The sequence below is a fragment of the Salvelinus namaycush genome, chromosome 28 (assembly GCF_016432855.1).
Source record: "Salvelinus namaycush isolate Seneca chromosome 28, SaNama_1.0, whole genome shotgun sequence".
In the NCBI taxonomy this organism is placed as follows: Eukaryota; Metazoa; Chordata; class Actinopteri; order Salmoniformes; family Salmonidae; genus Salvelinus; species Salvelinus namaycush.
Genome location: NC_052334.1, coordinates 33,542,776 through 33,563,055, shown reverse-complemented (window position 1 = coordinate 33,563,055; position 20,280 = coordinate 33,542,776). Strand labels below are relative to the sequence as shown.

The 20,280-nt window shown below is 41.5% G+C and overlaps 1 protein-coding gene across 1 annotated transcript in view; it reads left to right on the top strand.

Moving 5' to 3' along the window:
- The window catches only part of ltk (leukocyte receptor tyrosine kinase), a 42,684-nt gene that overhangs the window by 1,311 nt on the left and 21,093 nt on the right, over window positions 1-20,280 (top strand). Inside the window, exons 2-10 of the mRNA XM_038967347.1 lie at window positions 768-857; window positions 5,102-5,251; window positions 5,508-5,736; window positions 8,036-8,175; window positions 8,267-8,407; window positions 13,247-13,396; window positions 17,013-17,113; window positions 17,448-17,608; window positions 17,856-17,950. Of these exons, the coding sequence (XP_038823275.1) occupies window positions 768-857; window positions 5,102-5,251; window positions 5,508-5,736; window positions 8,036-8,175; window positions 8,267-8,407; window positions 13,247-13,396; window positions 17,013-17,113; window positions 17,448-17,608; window positions 17,856-17,950 (1,257 nt within the window). The remainder of the gene's footprint in view (window positions 1-767; window positions 858-5,101; window positions 5,252-5,507; window positions 5,737-8,035; window positions 8,176-8,266; window positions 8,408-13,246; window positions 13,397-17,012; window positions 17,114-17,447; window positions 17,609-17,855; window positions 17,951-20,280) is intronic.

The following is a 20,280-nucleotide window of genomic DNA, read 5'->3' as shown; positions in this document are numbered from 1 at the left end:
ATGGCAATCCAGAGAGAAGGTTCTGAGCTGTTCTGCAATGGTTACCTTGTATTGAACTTATTGTCCCGGTTTTTCATGAGAGCTAAATTGGGCTATTAAAAAAATGGGTTCTATAAAAATGACTTATTTCAAAACAGAGCTTAATGTAATAATACTAATAGTTGATCTACTTTGATACTACTATCCAAAGCAATGTGTGCCCATTTCAAACATGGCAAAGGAGTTTTTAATAACCCTTTTTGGTTATTGTGTAGAACTCAAGCCATGTTGTTAACAGATTGTTAACTTAAGCCCATGTAAACAAAAACAGATGTATTCTCAAGTAACGTTAGGTAATTGCGCTCAAGTCATAATACTATACTGTACCGCTTAAGTTTTGTATTTACAACCTGTTAATAATGCCTTATAAATGTTATGAACCTCGTGTTATTACAGTACAAACTCACCTTTTACAAACGTCTTGTTCATATGCGTAGGCGACAACAACTCGTTGTGAACTCAAATGGATCCTTCCCAAGGTTATATGACAAGCAATTATCTTCTGTGGCCTTCAGATTCATTATTTACACTGTAGAACAACAAAAACATCAAGCATTTGGCCACATTCATCTGCTACATTATATTCAACATGTCAGAGTGCAATTTATATGTAAAGGCCTCGTCAGAGAACACTTGAGTAAGCCACCTATCCTCTGGTGTCGGGACACACAGTCAATAACAGCAATCATCTAACCACTTGTTTCTCTCTCTCTCTTTCTCTCTCTCAGTTAGCAGCTCCAGCCATGCTTTATTGGACAAGTCCCTGGAGGAGAACTTCATGTTCCCCCATCGCTTGAGGTCTGAGGACGAGAGCCAAAGTAAGACTATTCACTTAGACAGCAAGCTGTTTGTCATTAGCAGACCAGGAGAAGAATTCATTATTGACTTATTGACATTATTGACACAGTTACATAGAATACTCTCCCCTATTGTTAGTGAAATATTCAAAGTGTGTATGGAACCCAACTTATTAAGTGTCATTAATGGTCATGTGTGTCAGGGACATTAAGGGTGTATGTCGTTATTCATTGTTTTGCCTTATAGGGCTGCCGTTTCTCTTAGGTAGTAAGTAGTATGTGTGGTCTGCAGAGAGTGAATTAAACCATTGAAAGCACTAATCTAATACAGTGTTTGTCACAGCTTTTACAACATTGTAATGTGTTCATTTTGATTTGCGACATCTTTAACTATAAAATGTGACACAGTCTGAAGTCAAAAGCATTGCGTTGTCAGTCTTGGTTGTTCATTAAATGAAGACCCTCTTGAAATTTAGTTTAACACAAAAAGCCTCATCTGCCTTGTTTATTCATGACAAAAGCATGCTTGTATTTATAGTAACCCATCAAACTGCATGCAATAAAAAAGAATGTATTACATTTTCCACCTAACCACTTCTATTAGGATATTTCCGCGTCCCAGAAGAGAGGGATGGCTTTCTTATTAATGGTTTCACTCCTTCAGGACCCTCACACATTCACTTGGTTAGATTCCCCATGCCAGTTATGGAGCCCCTAAAAATCCAGACTGACATTCCCTGGTCTTTTGATGATAATGGAGTTGTTTCAATGTCTGATCGTTCACAAATGACTAGCTTCATCAGACACAACGCAGCGTTCTTAGTTTGAACTATAAAATGCTTTTGAATTGTTTTGTTGGTGTCTTATTGGAGAAATGCTAGATATCTCCTGCACTACACTTTAGGTAAGTTCAATGGAATGGAATTTGTCTGAAATGAACAATAACTTCTTTGGGCTGCAAGCCCGAAGCCGGGCACAATATGACAACAGCCACTTCAAGTGCAGGGCGCGAAATTCAAAATATATTTTTTAGAAATATTTAACTTTCACACATTAACAAGTCCAATACAGCATATGAAAGATAAACATCTTGTGAATCCAGCCAACATGTCCGATTTTTAAAATGTTTTACAGCGAAAACACCACATATATTTATGTTAGCTCACCACCAAATACAAAAAAGGACAGACATTTTTCACAGCACAGGTAGCATGCACAAAACCAACCTAACTAACCAAGAACCAACCAAACTAACCAAGAAACAACTTCATCAGATGACAGTCTTATAACATGTTATACAATAAATCTATGTTTTGTTCGAAAAATGTGCATATTTGAGCTATAAATCAGTTTTACATTGCAGCTACCATCACAGCTACCGTCAGAAATAGCACCGAAGCAGCCAGAGTAATTACAGACACCAACGTCAAATACCTAAATACTCATCATAAAACATTTCTGAAAAATACATGGTGTACAGCAAATGAAAGACAGGCATCTTGTGATTCCAGCCAATATTTCCGATTTCTTAAGTGTTTTACAGCGAAAACACAATATAGCATTATATTAGCTCACCACAATAGCCAGAAACACAAGCCATTTACCAGCAGCAAAAGTTAGCGATCGTAACAAACCAGCAAAAGATATATAATTTTTGACTAACCTTGATAAGCTTCATCAGATGACAGTCCTATAACATCAGGTTATACATACACTTATGTTTTGTTCGAAAATGTGCATATTTAGAGCTGAAATCAGTGGTTATACATTGTGCTAACGTAGCATCTTTTTCCCACAACGTCCGGATATTTTTCTGACACTCACATATTCTGACCAAATAACTATTCATAAACATTACTAAAAAATACATGTTGTATAGGAAATTATAGATACACTAGTTCTTAATACAATCGCCGTGTTAGAATTCTAAAAATAACTTCATTACGACATGCAGTTTACGTTATGGCGAGAGCGTGCCCAAAATCTGGGCGCAAACTACTAGTTCACATGTTCGACAGATATATGAAATAGCATCATAAAATGGGTCCTACTTTTGATGATCTTCCATCAGAATGTTGTACAAGGGGTCCTTTGTCCAGAACAATCGTTGTTTGGATTTAGAATGTCCTCTTCTCCAGTCAATTAGCACGGAAAGCTAGCAAAGTGGCGCGAAGCTCTCCTTCCTGAACATACGCAGACAAAGCAACACGCCTAACGTCCCGAAAAAATTTCAATAATCTAATAAAACTATATTGAAAAAACATACTTTACGATGATATTGTCACATGTATCAAATAAAATCAAAGCCGGAGATATTAGTCGTCTATAACGACAGCTTTACAGAAGGCAATACCAGGTCACTTCTCGCACGTTCCAGAAAACAGGAAATTGGGGTCACGTCATGCCAAGAGCTTTTATTCGACCTCAGATCATGTTATACACTTCATTTCTTCTCTCACTGCCTGTTGACATCTAGTGGAAGGCGTATGAAGTGCATGTATACTAATAAATATCAAGCACATTTATAGGCAGGCCCTAGAACAGAGCATCGATTTCAGATTTTCCACTTCCTATCAGGAAGTTTGCTGCAAAATGAGTTCTGTTTTACTCACAGATATAATTCAAACGGTTTTAGAAACTAGAGAGTGTTTTCTATCCAATAGTAATAATAATATGCATATTGTACGAGCAAGAATTGAGTACGAGGCCGTTTGAAATTGGCACCTTTATCCAAGTTACTCAATACTGCCCCTGCAGCCATAAGAAGATAACAGCTCCAAACACTAAGCAGGGTTTCCAAGGTAATTTTAGTATATTCTGATTGGTGAGAAGAAACTGTACTGACATGAGTAATTTGTGCATGATTGTGTGAGTGTAGCAGACTCCAGACACTAAAGAGTTAATTAAATTGTTAACCAATAGCTACCCAGACTATCTGCATTGACCCTTTTCGCAATAACTCTTTTGACTCAAAAATGATCACATATGCTGCTGCTACTGTTATCTATCATATTATCTATCCTGTTACCTAGTCACCTATATGTACATATCTACCACAATTACCTCGTACCCCTCCACATCGACTCTGTACTGGTACCCCGTGTATATAGCCAGGTTATCGTTACTCATTGTGTATTTATTCCTCATCTTGTTTTATCTCTGCATTGTTGGGAAGGGCCTGTATATAAGCATTCCACTGTTAGTCTACACCTATTGTTTACAAAGCATGTGACAAATACAATTTTATTTGGATTTGATATTTAATGATGGCCTTTTGTTAAGGCTCAGAGATGCTTTATAAAAAGTTTTCAATATCACACTAAATAGACATTTTCTACTGAATATGCTGTATCTGGTTTGGTATCTGCTGTTCTTGGAGGTAGGCAGAGTTGTCTGTTTATTGCCATTATCGGAGTCTGGTAAATGTGCTCTCAGATAATGCATGTCAGAGAGCTCCTTTGGTATGAGTGGAAAATGTCTCTGACCCCTGTGAGGCTACCACTTATATGGATCACTCTGCATTGCTTGTCTGAATGTGTTCAGCATTACAGTAGAAACAGTAATGCCCACAAACTGTGGTAACTGTACCGAGGACCCGTCAGCAATCATGAGATTATCACTACAATTCTATGCTGTCGTTGAAGATGAAGTCTATACTGTAGCTAATTTACTGTAACCATAATGATTTCAAATGATAATTGCCCTGAGATTTGGTTAACTTCTGCTAATTTCACCCATGGGCATTTGGAGTTTCTTCTTCTCATGTAAGGAACTATTGGTGGAGTGGAGTACACAGTTAAGGAGTTGTGGCGCAGTGGTCTAAGGCACTGCATCTCAGTGCTAGAGGTGTCACTACAGACCCTGGATCGATCCCTGGTTTGATCCTGGGCTGTATCACAACTGGCCGTGATTGGGAGTCCCATAGGGCAATTTGTTCTTAACTGACTTGCCTAGTAAAATAAAAAAAATCTCATCATACTTCTGAAGCAGGATGCCATGTTGGCCTAAATTGGCATTGGATAAGGATAATTATTTCCATGGGTTGTGTCTCCATTTCATTCATTTGTATAAATACTGTCAACTCATTTGATTACAAATCTATTTCAGATGTAGTTTCCCTCTTGAACTCCATGTTGACGTTGATGAATACAGTACAATGTAAATGGTATCATACAGTTACAGTGGCCAGTGTTGAGCAAGAATGTGTGTCAGGTCCATAGAGTCAGTCTCAGACCTAAAGAAACTCTTTATCCTCACTCCTGCAGTTACCTCCTGTGATTTTGAATCGCCTTGCTCCTGGAGCTTCTCCAATCACAGCATCAGATATGATTGGAGGGTCACATCACCACAGCAACACAGATCCAGCACACAGGCCATGAGACCGGTCAGCGACCATTCGGAGGGGAGCTCTGACGGTAAGGGAGGAAGCACAGTCACAAATTGTGTTTTTCACTCACACTTTTAATGTGGTACTCCTTTTATCTCACTGAGAGCATGGTGTAGTATACTGTATTCAGAGATACGTAATGGAGTCATTAGATAGATGGTGTTGAGTGCTGGGAAAACAGGCAAGAGAGAAGGGGCACATTTTTAAAATGTTGTTTCGCTCTATAATCAAATGTTGTTTTTTTTACTTCTGGGAAATGATTGTCTGGTTCCCTCCCTTTCTAGGTCACTTCCTGCTTTTGAGTGCCTCTGCTGCCTCCAGGGCATCTAGAAAGTGTGAATACCACGTCACTAGTCCAGTGGTCTACAGTAGTGGTCCACTGTGCCATCTGCAGCTGGCCCGCTTTGAGTCAGGGCCCACCGCTGGAAATCTCTCAGTCTTAGTGAAACCAGTCGACTCAGCATCTGTCATCAGCACAACAGCTCTCAGTGGCAGAGCCCAAGATGGCACCAGGTCAGCAAGGCCTTAAGATTAGATTTTATGCTCATGTTTAGCCTCTTATGTTTCAATTGTATGCTTGTTCACTTGAACATTCCACACAACTTTTCAACAATTTCTATTTTGTATGCTTACAGTAGTAGCATTTGCTGTACTAGCTCTACACTGCATCCATGTGTAACTCACTTACGGTACTCTACAATGTATCTTGAGTACGTTCTTAGTGATGAAATCTGGCGGTGAACTCAGAATCCTATACACATCCACCTAATACAGTAGTGAAAGAAAGGGTCCAGCATTGCATTGAAACACTGCTAGTAACTATAAGGTACTCAGTCTGTTGATGGATTGAAGTGGTTGTTTTAAGAAATACATGGATCATTCTGCTATAATGCACTGAAGTGCAGGTTCTTGGGATGCCTAGAGGGACTTGACATACAATAAGCTTTAAGTATGGCATGGAAATACCACTACATCCCTTGACATGGAGAGAGATCATCTTTGTGTAACTATTGTTGGGCAAATGTCCTTAATATTGATCTAATGTTGGGCACAGGCATTCTGGGACCAGATAAAAGCATTTTGTTTCCAAATGCAGACCCTGAAAATGAATTTGGACATAATTGGCCTGGACAGTAGCGTGGAGGGATGGGCTGTGGCTATGCAACAAGGTTATACCCTGGCATCTTTATTTGGAGAGTAATGGAGTGCTTGTCCATTATGAAAAAGGTTTTAACTCACAGACTGTAAGATGGTGAGTACTGGGGATGACAGGTCACCTTAATCTCCACTGAAAGCAAGACATACTGTATAAACAGGGGTGGAAATATAGAAGAAACAGATGGAATGAATGAATAAATGAATGAAAGCTTTCAGCTTGACAAGTTGTTTTTTCACAGAATGTACAGTACTGTATGATGTTCAGCACTCACCCACCGTAATGTGCAGACACATTTGTACCTATTAGCTGAGGTAGTAATAGAAGTGGGCTTTTAAGAGCATCTCATTTAATATTCTTGAATAAAGGCACACCTATCGTGAGAATTTTTTTTAAAATTAGGGTTTAAACTTGGATTTGAAAGGCGATGTAAACATTCCATTTAGCTCCCCCCAAAAAATGGGTTTGGGGGTCTCCTCTCCTAACGTGAGCTAGCTAGTCTATAAATATCCATTGGTGTGGTGTTATGCTGCTAGGTTCTCTGACAGGTTTGAGAATTACTGGATTTCCAAATGAAAGTGGTTTACGATGCTATGCGGGGGGGGGGGCTCAGGGAACCTCTCCTAGCTCCTGTGCTGTCATTGAGTTGAGCTCAGGGAACCTCACGTGGATGGATGGTTGTTGTATGGTACTGCAGGAGCAGAGACAGCATAGAGCCAATATGAACAGTGTACTTACTATATTTTGTCAAGAAAGACTGGAATCATGACAGTTTGAATTGTATTTTATTTGGGCAAGATATACAAAAATATGTACAATGTGTCGCCAGAGGATAGCACATTATTAATTAAAACACTTGTTTCTAAAGTGGTCCTTGATGTAAAAACATACGGAACATGCAAGGATTAGACAAAATGACAAACAAAGACATTACATTCATATTGACATCCCAATGGCACTATAGATTGAACTTAAAAATAGTTAAATGAGCAGATGTTGAGATGGTGGACATAATATGTTATGTTATGCTGACTTCAGTTGAGAGGGAAATGTATAAACCTAAATCTAAAATGTCATAATATAATCTTTAAGTAGAATATAAAGTGTAGTATAATGGTTCCTTGGGTATGAAGATGTAACACACTTGTTGTTTGATGACCAGAGACTGTTTGTGACATAGACAAGGCTGCTTAGACATTTATTTGAACAGAAAGTCCTTTCAAGATGTTGCTGCCCAGACAAACATGCCACAACCTCGCGCGCGCACACACACACACACACACACACACACACACACACACACACACACACACACACACACACACACACACACACACACACACACACACACACACACACACACACACACACACACACACACACACACACGTTTTGTTCTTCTATCTTCGTGGGGACCTAACTCCTAACTCCTAACCATTAACACCCCTTACCCTTACCCTAATTCTAACCCTACACCTAATCCCTAAGCTTAAAATAGCCTTGTCCTCATGAAGATGTGGGAAATGTCCCCACAAGGGAGAATGTTCCTTGTTTTACTATCCTTGTGGGGACTTTTGGGGATTTTATGTCCCCACAAGCGTAGAAGAGCCAATCCACACACACATGCACAGTTAACCCTCCCTTTGCTTGGAACAGGGCCCAGTGGGAGGTGCTGGAGACGGTGATTGGAGAGGTGGATGAGCCCTTCCAGGTGACCCTGCTCTACTCCACTTGCCTGGGGAAGGATAGGGGGACTCTGGCCCTCGACTCCCTGGAGCTCATAGACTGTGACATGGGTAAATTCTGAATTACATCTCCGAACGTTAATAGAAACATAAAAATGCTATGATATTTTGGAAACTAAATGTGAACTCTTTCTTGTTCCAGGTCACCATGAATTACAGCTGGGCACAGACTGTGACGAGATCACTTCTTTCCACTGTGACCTAGGAGGCTGCATTGACAAGACTAGAGTATGTGACTTCCACAGTGACTGCCCCCTAGGGGAGGATGAGGGATTTATCTGTGGTGAGTCTAAGGCCTTAAAGGGATACTGCGAGATTCTGGCAATTAAGCAGTTTTTCTACTTTTTCTACCCAGAGTCAGATGAAAAGTAGAAAAATGTCTTGATTGCCAGAATCTCGCAGTATCCCTAAGAGCAGCTTCAACAGTGCAACAACGTCACATGACATTACTGACGTTGAATTCAGGGTCCAGATTTTTAATGGTCATCATGTGTCTAGGACAAATTCTGGGCCCTATGTATGTGTACCTTGCATCTGATCTTTCCAAGAAAGATGTTGTCGAATATGTGTATATATTTGATCCAAACATCCTACTTTGAGAAATCTGAATAAGTTTTGTAACATTCTGAATTTTCAAATAGGCCTTCAAAATAATTCGTTGCCAGCTTTGATTTCTTTTTTAAACCTCACCAAAACAATGTTTTTTTCAAAGTAAATCTTATAACGTAGTGATCAGATTACGTTTGAAACAGCTAAGCCTAAAGGAAAAAGAGTTTCAGCATCTTAAATCACAGCGTTTTTGGTTGGGTATTCTCATTGGATTAATTTAATGCAATTAGAAGTGACGAGAGTGATGTGACAAGCCACAAAGACAGAGTGTGGTACTACTGGCAGGGTGCATGCCACCTGCATTAACTGTATTAAAGTTTAAGGCCATGATGAATTGTTAATCCTTTCACTGGAGGCAGTGTATTAGCCAACAGTAAGTGCTCTCCTTCTCTCTACTGTGTTCATCAGTCAGTTCCTTCTCTCTAAGTGTAACAACCACTAGATGGGCATTGCATTAAGAGACAGAAATGTGCCAAAAGAGTCCTTCCACTAAGGCTAATATCTTTCTTTGGACCATTCTCTGTGGGTTTAATACATGTACTGTTTCTCCAAGACACCACTTGGAACTGAAATACCATTATTAAACTGGCATTTGAATGTAAATGCTCGTTTAAATGGCAGCTTTGTGAATGTATACAAAGGGAAATGATTACACGGTCCCGTGTGGCTCAGTTGGTAGAGCATGGCGCTTGCAACGCCAGGTTTGTGGGTTCATTCCCCACGGGGGGACCAGGATGAATATGTATGAACTTTCCAATTTGTAAGTCGCTCTGGATAAGAGCGTCTGCTAAATGACTTAAATGTAAATGATTAGTTAGTGACAACATGAAGGTAGCAATCAATGCTTGCAGCCCTTGCATCAATGCTCACATCAACACCATTAGTCATAAAAGCCCTCTTAACACTCAATCAGAACACATTCAATGCAAAGAATGGTTCAGACATGGAGAATACAACTTGTACCTCCAGTAGGTAATTAAGAGGCTATTCTCATTGACAAACATTTAAGGAGAGGCAGCGTGACAAGATTTCAATTGACATAAAATGTACATCAGTGGAGGCTGCTGAGGGGAAGACAGCTCATAATAATGCCTGGAATGGAGTATATGGAATGGTATCAAACATGTGGTTTATACTATTTCATTGACTCCATTCCAGCCATTACTATGAGCCGTCCTCCCCTCAACAGCCTCCACTGATGTACATAAACTTTTCAATGTACGCTACAGCCTTGCCTTACTTTTCTGTGGCTGGCAATGTGACGTTCTTGTTCTGCAGCTCCAAATTTACCGTAAATATTAGTATCGCAGTAGCCACTGGTACTGACTAGCCTGTAAGCTTGCAAGCTATTCAACAATGCAAGGAACTTTTCCTCTAAAACATATTAGCTAGCTACATTCTTCAATATTGCAGCTAAACCATAGTACACTCTTGAATAATGCAACAATTCCCAAGCACGTGAATTGTGGGTTCATTTTTTCGTTCGTACACGCATTAGCTAAATGTAGTTTGCGAGACAATAAAACAGCTAGCTATCAATGCTAGCTAGTAACGTTAGCATATCAAACATTAATGTTTACCCCTCTCATACGAATATAAAACTACAGTTTCAGCATATTAAAGTTACCATAGAACAAACCGCCCACTGGGCACAAACCGGTTGATTCACCATTCAACGTCATTTGTCAACATATTGTGACGAAATACATTGGATTTGAAAAAAGTAATCAACGTAAACTGTTTTGAGGGTGAAATTTCAACCACAGGATTATGTCATCATGGTAACCAAATGTAAACAGAAGAAACCTTGCATAAAATATGTTTAATTTGTTTAATTTGTTCAACGTTATATCCACTAACAGAAGAAAAAAAACAGGCAGGGCAGCACCTCCTACTGGAGAATTGATCTATCTACATTTACCCTTTTGTCTCCCATCCAGGGTTTTAACCAAGCCCTGCTTAGCTATTTGTCACTGACTGTTACCAATGTGCTATCGTGAGAATGATTGTTGAGAGATCTCCACTTAAAAACTACTAGGTTGCTATCAAAGTCATTCCAAAGGGAAGGTTTAACAGAGCTAATTAAATGTGATCATACTTTGTCACATACAGTGGATTCGGAAAGTATTCAGACCCCTTGACTTAAAAAAAAAAAAAATTACGTTACAGCCTTATTCTAAAATGGATTAAATAAATACAAATCCTCAGCAATCTACACACAATACCCCATAATGACAAAGCAAAAACAGGTTTTTAGACATTTTTTGCAAATGTATTAAAAATAAAAACAGAAATACTTATTTAAATAAGTATTCAGACCCTTTGCTATGAGACTCAAAATTGAGCTCAGGTGCAGCTTGTTTCCATTGATCATCCAATCTGCAAATTGATTGGAGTCCACCTTCGGTAAATTCAATTGATTGGACATGATTTGTAAAGGCACATACCTGTCTATATAAGATCTCACAGTTGACAGTGCATGGCAGAACAAAAAACAAGCTATGAGGTGGAAAGAATTCTTGACAACCAAACACAATTCAGTATCACTTTTGAAATAAATGAAATAGCCTATTAACTTGTCAACAAGTTAACAAATTATATGCTGGATTCACATTTCCAACTCAACCACAAATAAAAGTTAAAGAATGGGATTAAGCCAGTGGCTCAGATGGAACTAACCAAGCAGTTAAAATATGATATTTGGTTGTGTTCTCAACCAAACACAATTCAATACTCATTTTGTAAAATAATAAATAGCCCTAAAGTTAAGGTTATCTAACAAACTAATGTAACATTCAACTTTGAAATGAGTAACACATCTATGGCCATATTTTGAGGTTACTCTAACTATACATTTCTTCTTATGTTATTACTGTATATAAAGCGTGGATGTTCAAGATAGGTCATCGCAGGTCAGTAGAGATCTTCACAATTGCTGTTAAATTCTGTGCAGAATCTCGAACGGCATTGATCACTTGCACCATGTACTTTTAATGTAATCTCAACTGCAATCCTGGTCATTTGCATTTGTTATTAGACGAAGCGCAGCAATAACAGATTAATCTGATGTATAAATAAACAAAATATCTGACATTGTATTCCCATGAACTTTAGTGTGCTTTTAAAGGGATACTTCAGGATTTTGGCAATTAAGCCCTTTATCTACTTCCCCCGAGTCAGATGAACTGGTGGATACTATTTTTATGTCTCTGCGTGCAGTTTGAAGGAAGTCACTAACTAGCGCAATTGCAAACTATCGTTAGCGCAATGACTGAAAGTGCATGGTAGCTGTTAGCATGCTAGTAGATACCATAGACTTCCAGTCATTGCGTTAATACGCTAGATAGCATTAGCTCACGAAACTACCTCCAACTTCCTTTATACTGGATGCAAAGACATAAAAATGGTATCCATGAGTTCATTCGACTCAGGGCGAAGTAGATAAAGTGATTCATTGCCAAAATCTCAAGGTATCCCTTTAAATGGTTGAAGGCTCAGTTAGACATTTGGGTGCCAACTAAACCAAAAACCAGACATTGTTTTTCCATTGGAATTTGGTTGCGCTTTTAGATGGTTGAAAGCATAGTGATAACACATTGGAAATTCAACTAACTTTTGTCTGTCTTTAAGTGGATGAATATCCAAGAATAGGGCGGCGCACAATTGGACCAGCGTCGTCCGGTTTTGGCCGGGGTAGGCCGTCATTGTAAATAAGAATTTGTTCTTAACTGACTTGCCTAGTTAAATAAAGGTAAACAATATACTGTAGGTTGTAATCTTATTGATCAACTGCTCTACCAAATATTACCCAATTATCCATGTTGAAATGACGTGGTGTGCCCAGTGGACAGGCTTCATTTTATCAATATCATGGAAGTCATTATATGAGGTAAACGCAAAATTGCGACTGAAAACTTTGATAATTACCTGGTGAGTTGGTTAGCTTCTTGCTGCACGCTTCTATCCTGGATGGTGGCTCGGAGCAGCCAAGAGGGGAAAAATGCTGTTGAGGTTTCCTTTCTTAAAGCTTCGTTGACAATATCAGAATGTAACTGTAAGCTGTTACTGCAATTTCAGGTGAAAACTCAATTAAAACAAGTCTCAGATATCCTGAAAATGGCCGTACATTTCAGTTGTTTCAAAAGCTCTGCCACTAGTATTTCTATTGTATGAATGTTGTGCAATTCTGTTTACACTACCCTGCTTAGACCTAATAAGACCTATTGACTAGTGTGACCCTGGGGAGACACTGTGGGATCAGCACAGTAGAATAGCCTTTCTTTTGCATACTCAAGAGCCACTACATTCTGAGAAATAAAGATAGAGGGAGTGCTCAAATTGGTGTACAAGGCGGTCTTTGAAAAGGGGAGTCTGTGGACCTAGTCACTATGTCCTATTTTATAATTTTCTAGAAGCTTTCATTTGTATAAGCTGTATCTGCATTTATAAGTTTATAGGGTACTGAATGAGTCACTGAAGCGAGTATGTTTTGGTCCACTGTGTCCCCATACAGACACTCTGCCTTATGGAGCCCACTGTTCCTTTGAGCCTGGGTCCTGTGGCTGGTCAACATCCAGTGAGCTGTCCTCTTGGAGGAGGGTCAGTGGGGAGGAACTAGAACACAGTACAGACATGCTGGGGACAGCTCTGCAAAACACCCAAGGTAAATGGTACAAAACACACTAGGTCACTCAAAGGGTACCAGTCCTAAAATTGCTGGCTAACACTTTATTTGAAGGGGGTATACATGGCACCTTTATCAGGCTAGACATAAATAGAGGTTGGGTATTGCATTGTGCTGTATAAAGTATAAATTTTACTCTAGACTGGTCCTCATCCTGTAAATTGGGTATTGTTTTTTACTCAGTCACTAAACACTGGTGGACATACAGTGTACTGAAAATTCAGTTGTATAGGCATCAGCATAAGAACCTGTTGCACCCAATAGGCAATTGATCAGGAGTTGTAAATGGAGATATGATGGTATCCTACAGCTCTAGGGTTGGATGTGTCCTCTGAGAATATGTTTTCAAGTGCTGCTGAGTCTCGTCCATCAGGTCCTTGAGCTAAGAGAGGGGAAATATGAGAAGACTGCATAGGAAAAGATTATCCTTCAGGTTTCTTTCCATGTTTCTCATATTACACAGAGACTGGAAATCCATGTTTTTTATGACTCCAATGGAATTTTTATTCAGATTCAAGTTTTCAAAACATTGGGAATCTAATGGCTTAGTACAGTGTTTCCCAAACTCGACCCTGGTGAACCCAAGGGGTGCACATTGTCGTTTTCTGCCCCTAGCACTACACATATGATTCAAATAACCAACTCATCATTAAACTTTGACTATTTAAATCAGCTGTCTAGTGTTAGGGCAAAAACCAAAACGTGCACCCCTTGGGGTACCCCAAAACCGAGTTTGGCAAAAACTGGCTTAGTCAGAGGAATTTCTTATGGCCTTGAAACTCAACTCTGGACCTCTGAGCCAGTTCCACTGCTTTTCCCCTCTATTCAGGGAATGATTAGACCTGGCACACCAGGTGGGTGCAATTAATTATTAGGAAGAATACAAAACCAGCAGGCTCCAGACCTCGTTGTCACGTTGGTATAAAGGATTCGGGAGACAGACCCCAGGAATGCGTAATAGTTATTTTTATTATACTCAAATTACAGCGTGCCGTGTAAAGGCACGGGGACGAACACCAAACAAACACTATACAAAACACAGGGTTGAAACCCAAGCAAAAGAGCGAGGAGCACCTCGAATAAATAACACACACGCACAATGATTATCACACGGGACGAGACCCATAATCATCTGCGCAATCCACAATGGCACGAAAGCCAAAACACACAGCACAGGTACTCACACGCACCAACGGACATTGTAACAATAATCAACAGGACAATGGTGAACCAAGGGCACACTTATACAATTACTAATCAGTGGGAATAGGGGACAGGTGTGCGTAATGAAAGTACCGGAGGGATCCGTGACACTCGTAGGGTAAGAGTTGAATACTCCTGCCAGCAGGCTCCAGACCTCGTAGGGTAAGAGTTGAATTCTCCTGCCAGCAGGCTCCAGACCTCGTAGGGTAGGAGTTGAATACTCCTGCCAGCAGGCTCCAGACCTCGTAGGGTAAGAGTTGAATACTCCTGCCAGCAGGCTCCAGACCTCGTAGGGTAAGAGTTGAATACTCCTGCCAGCAGGCTCCAGACCTCGTAGGGTAAGAGTTGAATTCTCCTGCCAGCAGGCTCCAGACCTCGTAGGGTAAGAGTTGAATTCTCCTGCCAGCAGGCTCCAGACCTCGTAGGGTAAGAGTTGAATACTCCTGCCAGCAGGCTCCAGACCTCGTAGGGTAAGAGTTGAATACTCCTGCCAGCAGGCTCCAGAGCTCGTAGGGTAAGAGTTGAATAGTCCTGCCAGCAGACTCCAGACCTCGTAGGGGTAAGAGTTGAATTCTCCTGCCAGCAGGCTCCAGACCTCGTAGGGTAAGAGTTGAATTCTCCTGCCAGCAGACTTCAGACCTCATAGGGTAAGTTGAATACTCCTGCCATTAGGCTCCAGACCTCGTAGGGTAAGAGTTGAATAGTCCTGCCAGCAGGCTCCAGACCTCGTAGGGTAAGATTTGAATAGTCCTGCCAGCAGGCTCCAGACCTCGTAGGGTAAGAGTTGAATAGTCCTGCCAGCAGGCTCCAGACCTCGTAGGGTAAGAGTTGAATAGTCCTGCCAGCAGGCTCCAGACCTCGTAGGGGTAAGAGTTGAATTCTCCTGCCAGCAGGCTCCAGACCTCGTAGGGTAAGAGTTGAATACTCCTGCCAGCAGGCTCCAGGCCTCGTAGGGTAAGAGTTGAATACTCCTGCCAGCAGGCTCCAGACCTTGTAGGGTAAGAGTTGAATTCTCCTGCCAGCAGGCTCCAGACCTCGTAGGGTAAGAGTTGAATACTCCTGCCAGCAGGCTCCAGGCGTCGTAGGGTAAGAGTTGAATACTCCTGCCAGCAGGCTCCAGACCTCGTAGGGTAAGTGTTGAATACTCCTGCCAGCAGACTCCAGACCTCGTAGGGTAAGTGTTGAATACTCCTGCCAGCAGGCTCCAGACCTCGTAGGGTAAGAGTTGAATACTCCTGCCAGCAGGCTCCAGACCTCGTAGGGTAAGAGTTGAATACTCCTGCCAGCAGGCTCCAGACCTCGTAGGGTAAGTGTTGAATACTCCTGTCAGCAGGCTCCAGACCTCGTAGGGTAAGTGTTGAATTCTCCTGCCAGCAGGCTCCAGACCTCGTAGGGTAAGAGTTGAATACTCCTGCCAGCAGGCTCCAGACCTCGCATGGTAAGAGTTGAATTCTCCTGCCAGCAGGCTCCAGACCTCGTAGGGTAAGAGTTGAATAGTCCTGCCAGCAGGCTCCAGACCTCGTAGGGTAAGAGTTGAATTCTCCTGCCAGCAGGCTCCAGACCTCGCATGGTAAGAGTTGAATTCTCCTGCCAGCAGGCTCCAGACCTCGTAGGGTAAGAGTTGAATAGTCCTGCCAGCCGGCTCCAGACCTCGTAGGGTAAGAGTTGAATTCTCCTGCCAGCAGGCTCCAGACCTCGTAGGGTAAGAGTTGAATAGTCCTGCCAGCAGGCTCCAGACCTCGCATGGTAAGAGTTGAATTCTCCTGCCAGCAGGCTCCAGACCTCGTAGGGTAAGAGTTGAATACTCCTGCCAGCAGGCTCCAGACCTCGTAGGGTAAGAGTTGAATACTCCTGCCAGCAGGCTCCAGACCTCGTAGGGTAAGAGTTTAATACTCCTGCCAGCAGGCTCCAGACCTCATAGGGTAAGAGTTGAATACTCCTGCCAGCAGGCTCCAGACCTCGTAGGGTAAGAGTTGAATACTCCTGCCAGCAGGCTCCAGACCTCGTAGGGTAAGTGTTGAATACTCCTGCCCTATGGGGTTAACACTGAATATATTTGAATATCGTCCTTTGGAAAGTTTGTAGATGATTTACAATCAGTTGTAATACTTGAATACTTTATATCTAGCCCAGCATGATGTGGTGTGAGGTAAAACGTGCCATGTTTCTGCAGAATTTATTTCCTGTCACTGACTTCTGCATTTCAGTTTATAGCTCCAATTGGTTTCATTCCAAATTGACAAGCACTGCACCAAGGCAATATATATTGTTTTGCAGATGAGGACTAAAAGGCTGTTCTCTTCAGAGCTCTATCAGTCATGCCCTTTTGAGTGGTGCAAATTTATGTCAGTGTTCACTCCCCTCAGTGTTGCGGTTATTGTCTCCCCCCCAGGGCACTTCCTGTTCCTGGCGGTGAGAGGGAACAGTTCCAGTATTAAAGCGTCTGTCCGAAGTTCCTCCTTCCCCCGACCGGTCTCTACCATAGCCTGTCAGGTGAGAAAAATAGACATATCTTTCCACCAATGGCTTCCTTGAAATCTCCCCTACTGACCTAATGCTCACTGATGACTCACGGATGAGTTCTAGACATCCTCATTAAGGAAGTTTTAGAAGCACCCTCAAAGATGCCAGAATCTCACAACCGTAGCCAAGTCTTACATTTTTTGTAATTAGTCAGGTGGTCACAGCGGGTCTATCATAACAAAGAGCAGTCCTCTAGTACCACACACATAATATTAAACATCATACAGTTAAGCCATGTTCACGTCTTCAAATAGTATGTCATGAAATTCACCGTAACGTCTGTTCTTGATGTCTCTGTCTGCAGTTGCATTTCTCCCTGTATCTCTATGGGGAGTTTAATGGCACCGTGCTGCTGTCGCTAGAGGATAACAGTACTGTTGCGTCCCCGTTGGTGTGGGAGAGGTCTGGACAGTGGAAAGACAACTGGCAGGACATCACTCTGCAGCTACCTGCCCTCCTCAATGGGTACAGTGCCATCATTTACTGCTAAATTACTGACCAGAGGTGCCAAACACACAGCGCATAAAAGCTCAAAGTGTGTTTCTTGAGTGATTGTAGTTCATTAATAAATGATGACTGTGTTAGTTAGTACAAAATATATTTTTGTAGTATACTTTATAAGAAATGCATAGACTGATATGTGAAAGAATTGAAGGTACTTTTTGGTACTTAAACTAATATGAAAATAATGCCATTCTGTGTTTCCCTCCAGGTTCCACCTCAAGGTGAAGGCTCTGTGGGGACCAGGCTCCAATGCTGACATCGCCCTAGATGACATCGCCCTGGGGGCAGCATGCTTTGACACAGGTAGCCCTCCATGTAACACAATCTGTACACAACACAAAGGCAGCTCTCATTATAGATACTGTATGTAGCATCCTGTGTGGCTAGAGTACAGTGGGCAAACATTTGGAGGGCTCCTAGCACGTCATTGAATAATCTCTCAAACAAACAGTGATAGAGTAAAACTCCCTAAATGTCTTAAGATTACATACTGATTGAGCGGGGCCTCTTTCATAAAGATATAGCTAATATTCCTTAACCCATTACAGTCTAAGCCCCGTACTAAGCTATATTGAATTGTTTTATGAAAAGCTATTTGAATGTGTATTTTAAGACCCCTTGAATTATCCCAAAAATTATACAAAAATGATTTGATCAAACATTGTATTTGGCTTTACTGCTATTAGCCCATACAAACGCATTGAAAACCAGATTCACTACATGGAACAACAGTCCCAAAAAAGGAAGTTTACTCTGAAGTGTCTGAGAGATATAAGAAACATCCGGAATCATTTGTATATATTTTTTTTTACATTCAACCCCTTACTTTTGGCACTAAACAGTCTCACAAACAGTATGGACACCTTCCTAGTATTGAGTTGCACCCCCCCTTTTGCCCTCAGAATAGCCTCAATTCATCGGGGCACCGACTCTACAAGGTGTCGAAAGCATTCCACCTGGATGCTGTTCCATGTTGACTCCAATTCTTCCCACAGTTGTGTCAAGTTGGCTGGATGTCCTTTGGGTGGTGGACCATTCTTAATACACACGGGAAACTGTTGAGCGTGAAAAACCCAGCAGCGGTGCGGTTCTTGACACAAACCGGTGCGCCTGGCACCTACTACCCTACCCCGTTCAAAGGCACTTACTGTAAATCTTGTGCCTTGCCCATTCACCCTTTGAATGGCACACATACACAATCCATGACTCAATTGTCTCAAGGCTTAAAAATCCTTCTTTAACCTGTCTCCTCCCCTTCGTCTAAACTGATTGAAGTGGAATTAACAAGTGACATCAATAAGGGATCATAGCTTTCACCTGGATTCACCTGGTCAGTCTAAGTCATGGAAAGAGTAGGTTTTCCTAATGTTTTCTAACACTTTTGTACATTCGTTTTTTCTACTGGTACCGGGGGACCTTCAGACGAGCAACCGACATGTACGTGTTCGTGAGAGTCGCACCTTTCCAAATCGTTCGTGGGGCAAATTGTTCAGACGCTACAGATGATTTTGTGAGAAGACCGAATTTTCAGGATGTCTCATGGTCTGACAAACACCGCTCCAGCTCTGTCACCTTTCATCGCAGATGTGGAAGGGTGACTTCAGCAGATGCAGTGGATTGAGACGCATCCAATGCAAAAAAAAACCGAACAGATATCTCGAGCTTAAACTGCCACATTTTGATGGGGATTTTTGATTATGCTAATTCGATTTACACAGGGGGCGCGGACATCGACTCTAGGGGGTTAAAGGCCAACTGGATGTTGGCTATAAGCTCATATTGCCAATATCACTGAAGTGTGGCATTCACCTGAGGGATGCCATGAAGTTTGTATAGGAGCACCTGAATACAGTCCAAAGCATGTGTGTCTAGTTCTAGGAAGGACATTCAGTGGAGAGCTGAATGCACTGATGCATCCCCATGAAGTTGCAAATGAGACCATTTATCAAATCAAATAACATTTTATTGGTCACACACACATGTTTAGCACATGTTTAGCTGTGTAGCGAAATGCTTGTGTTTCTAACTCCAACAGTGCAGTAATACTAACAATTCACAACAATACACACAATACACACATTACACACAAACCTAAAAGTAAAAGAATGGAATTAAGGAATATATAATGAGCAATGTCTGAGTTGCATAGTCTAAAATACAGTAGAATAGAATCCAGTACACACATATGAAATGAGTAAAGCAAAAATATGTAAACATTATTAAAGTGACGAGTGCTCCATTATTAAAGTGGCCAGTGATTTCAAAGTCTATGTATATAGGGCAGCAGCCTCTAAGGTGCAGGGTTACGTAACCGGGTGGAAGCCGCCTGGTGATGGCTATTTAACAGTCTGATGGCCTTGAGATAGAAGCTGTTTTTCAGTCTCTTGGTCCCAGCTTTGATGCACCTGTACTGACCTCGCCTTCTGGATGACAGCGGGGTGAATAGGCAGTGGCTCGGGTGGTTGTTGTCCTTGATTATCTTTTTGGCCTTCCTGTGACATCGGGTGCTGTAGATGTCCTGGAGGGCAGGTAGTTTGCCCCCGGTGATGCGTTGGGCAGACCCTCTGGAGAGCCCTGCGGCTGATAGAGCATTTCTTATGACTGGAAACAATAGAGCTGTTGAAGCACAGTCA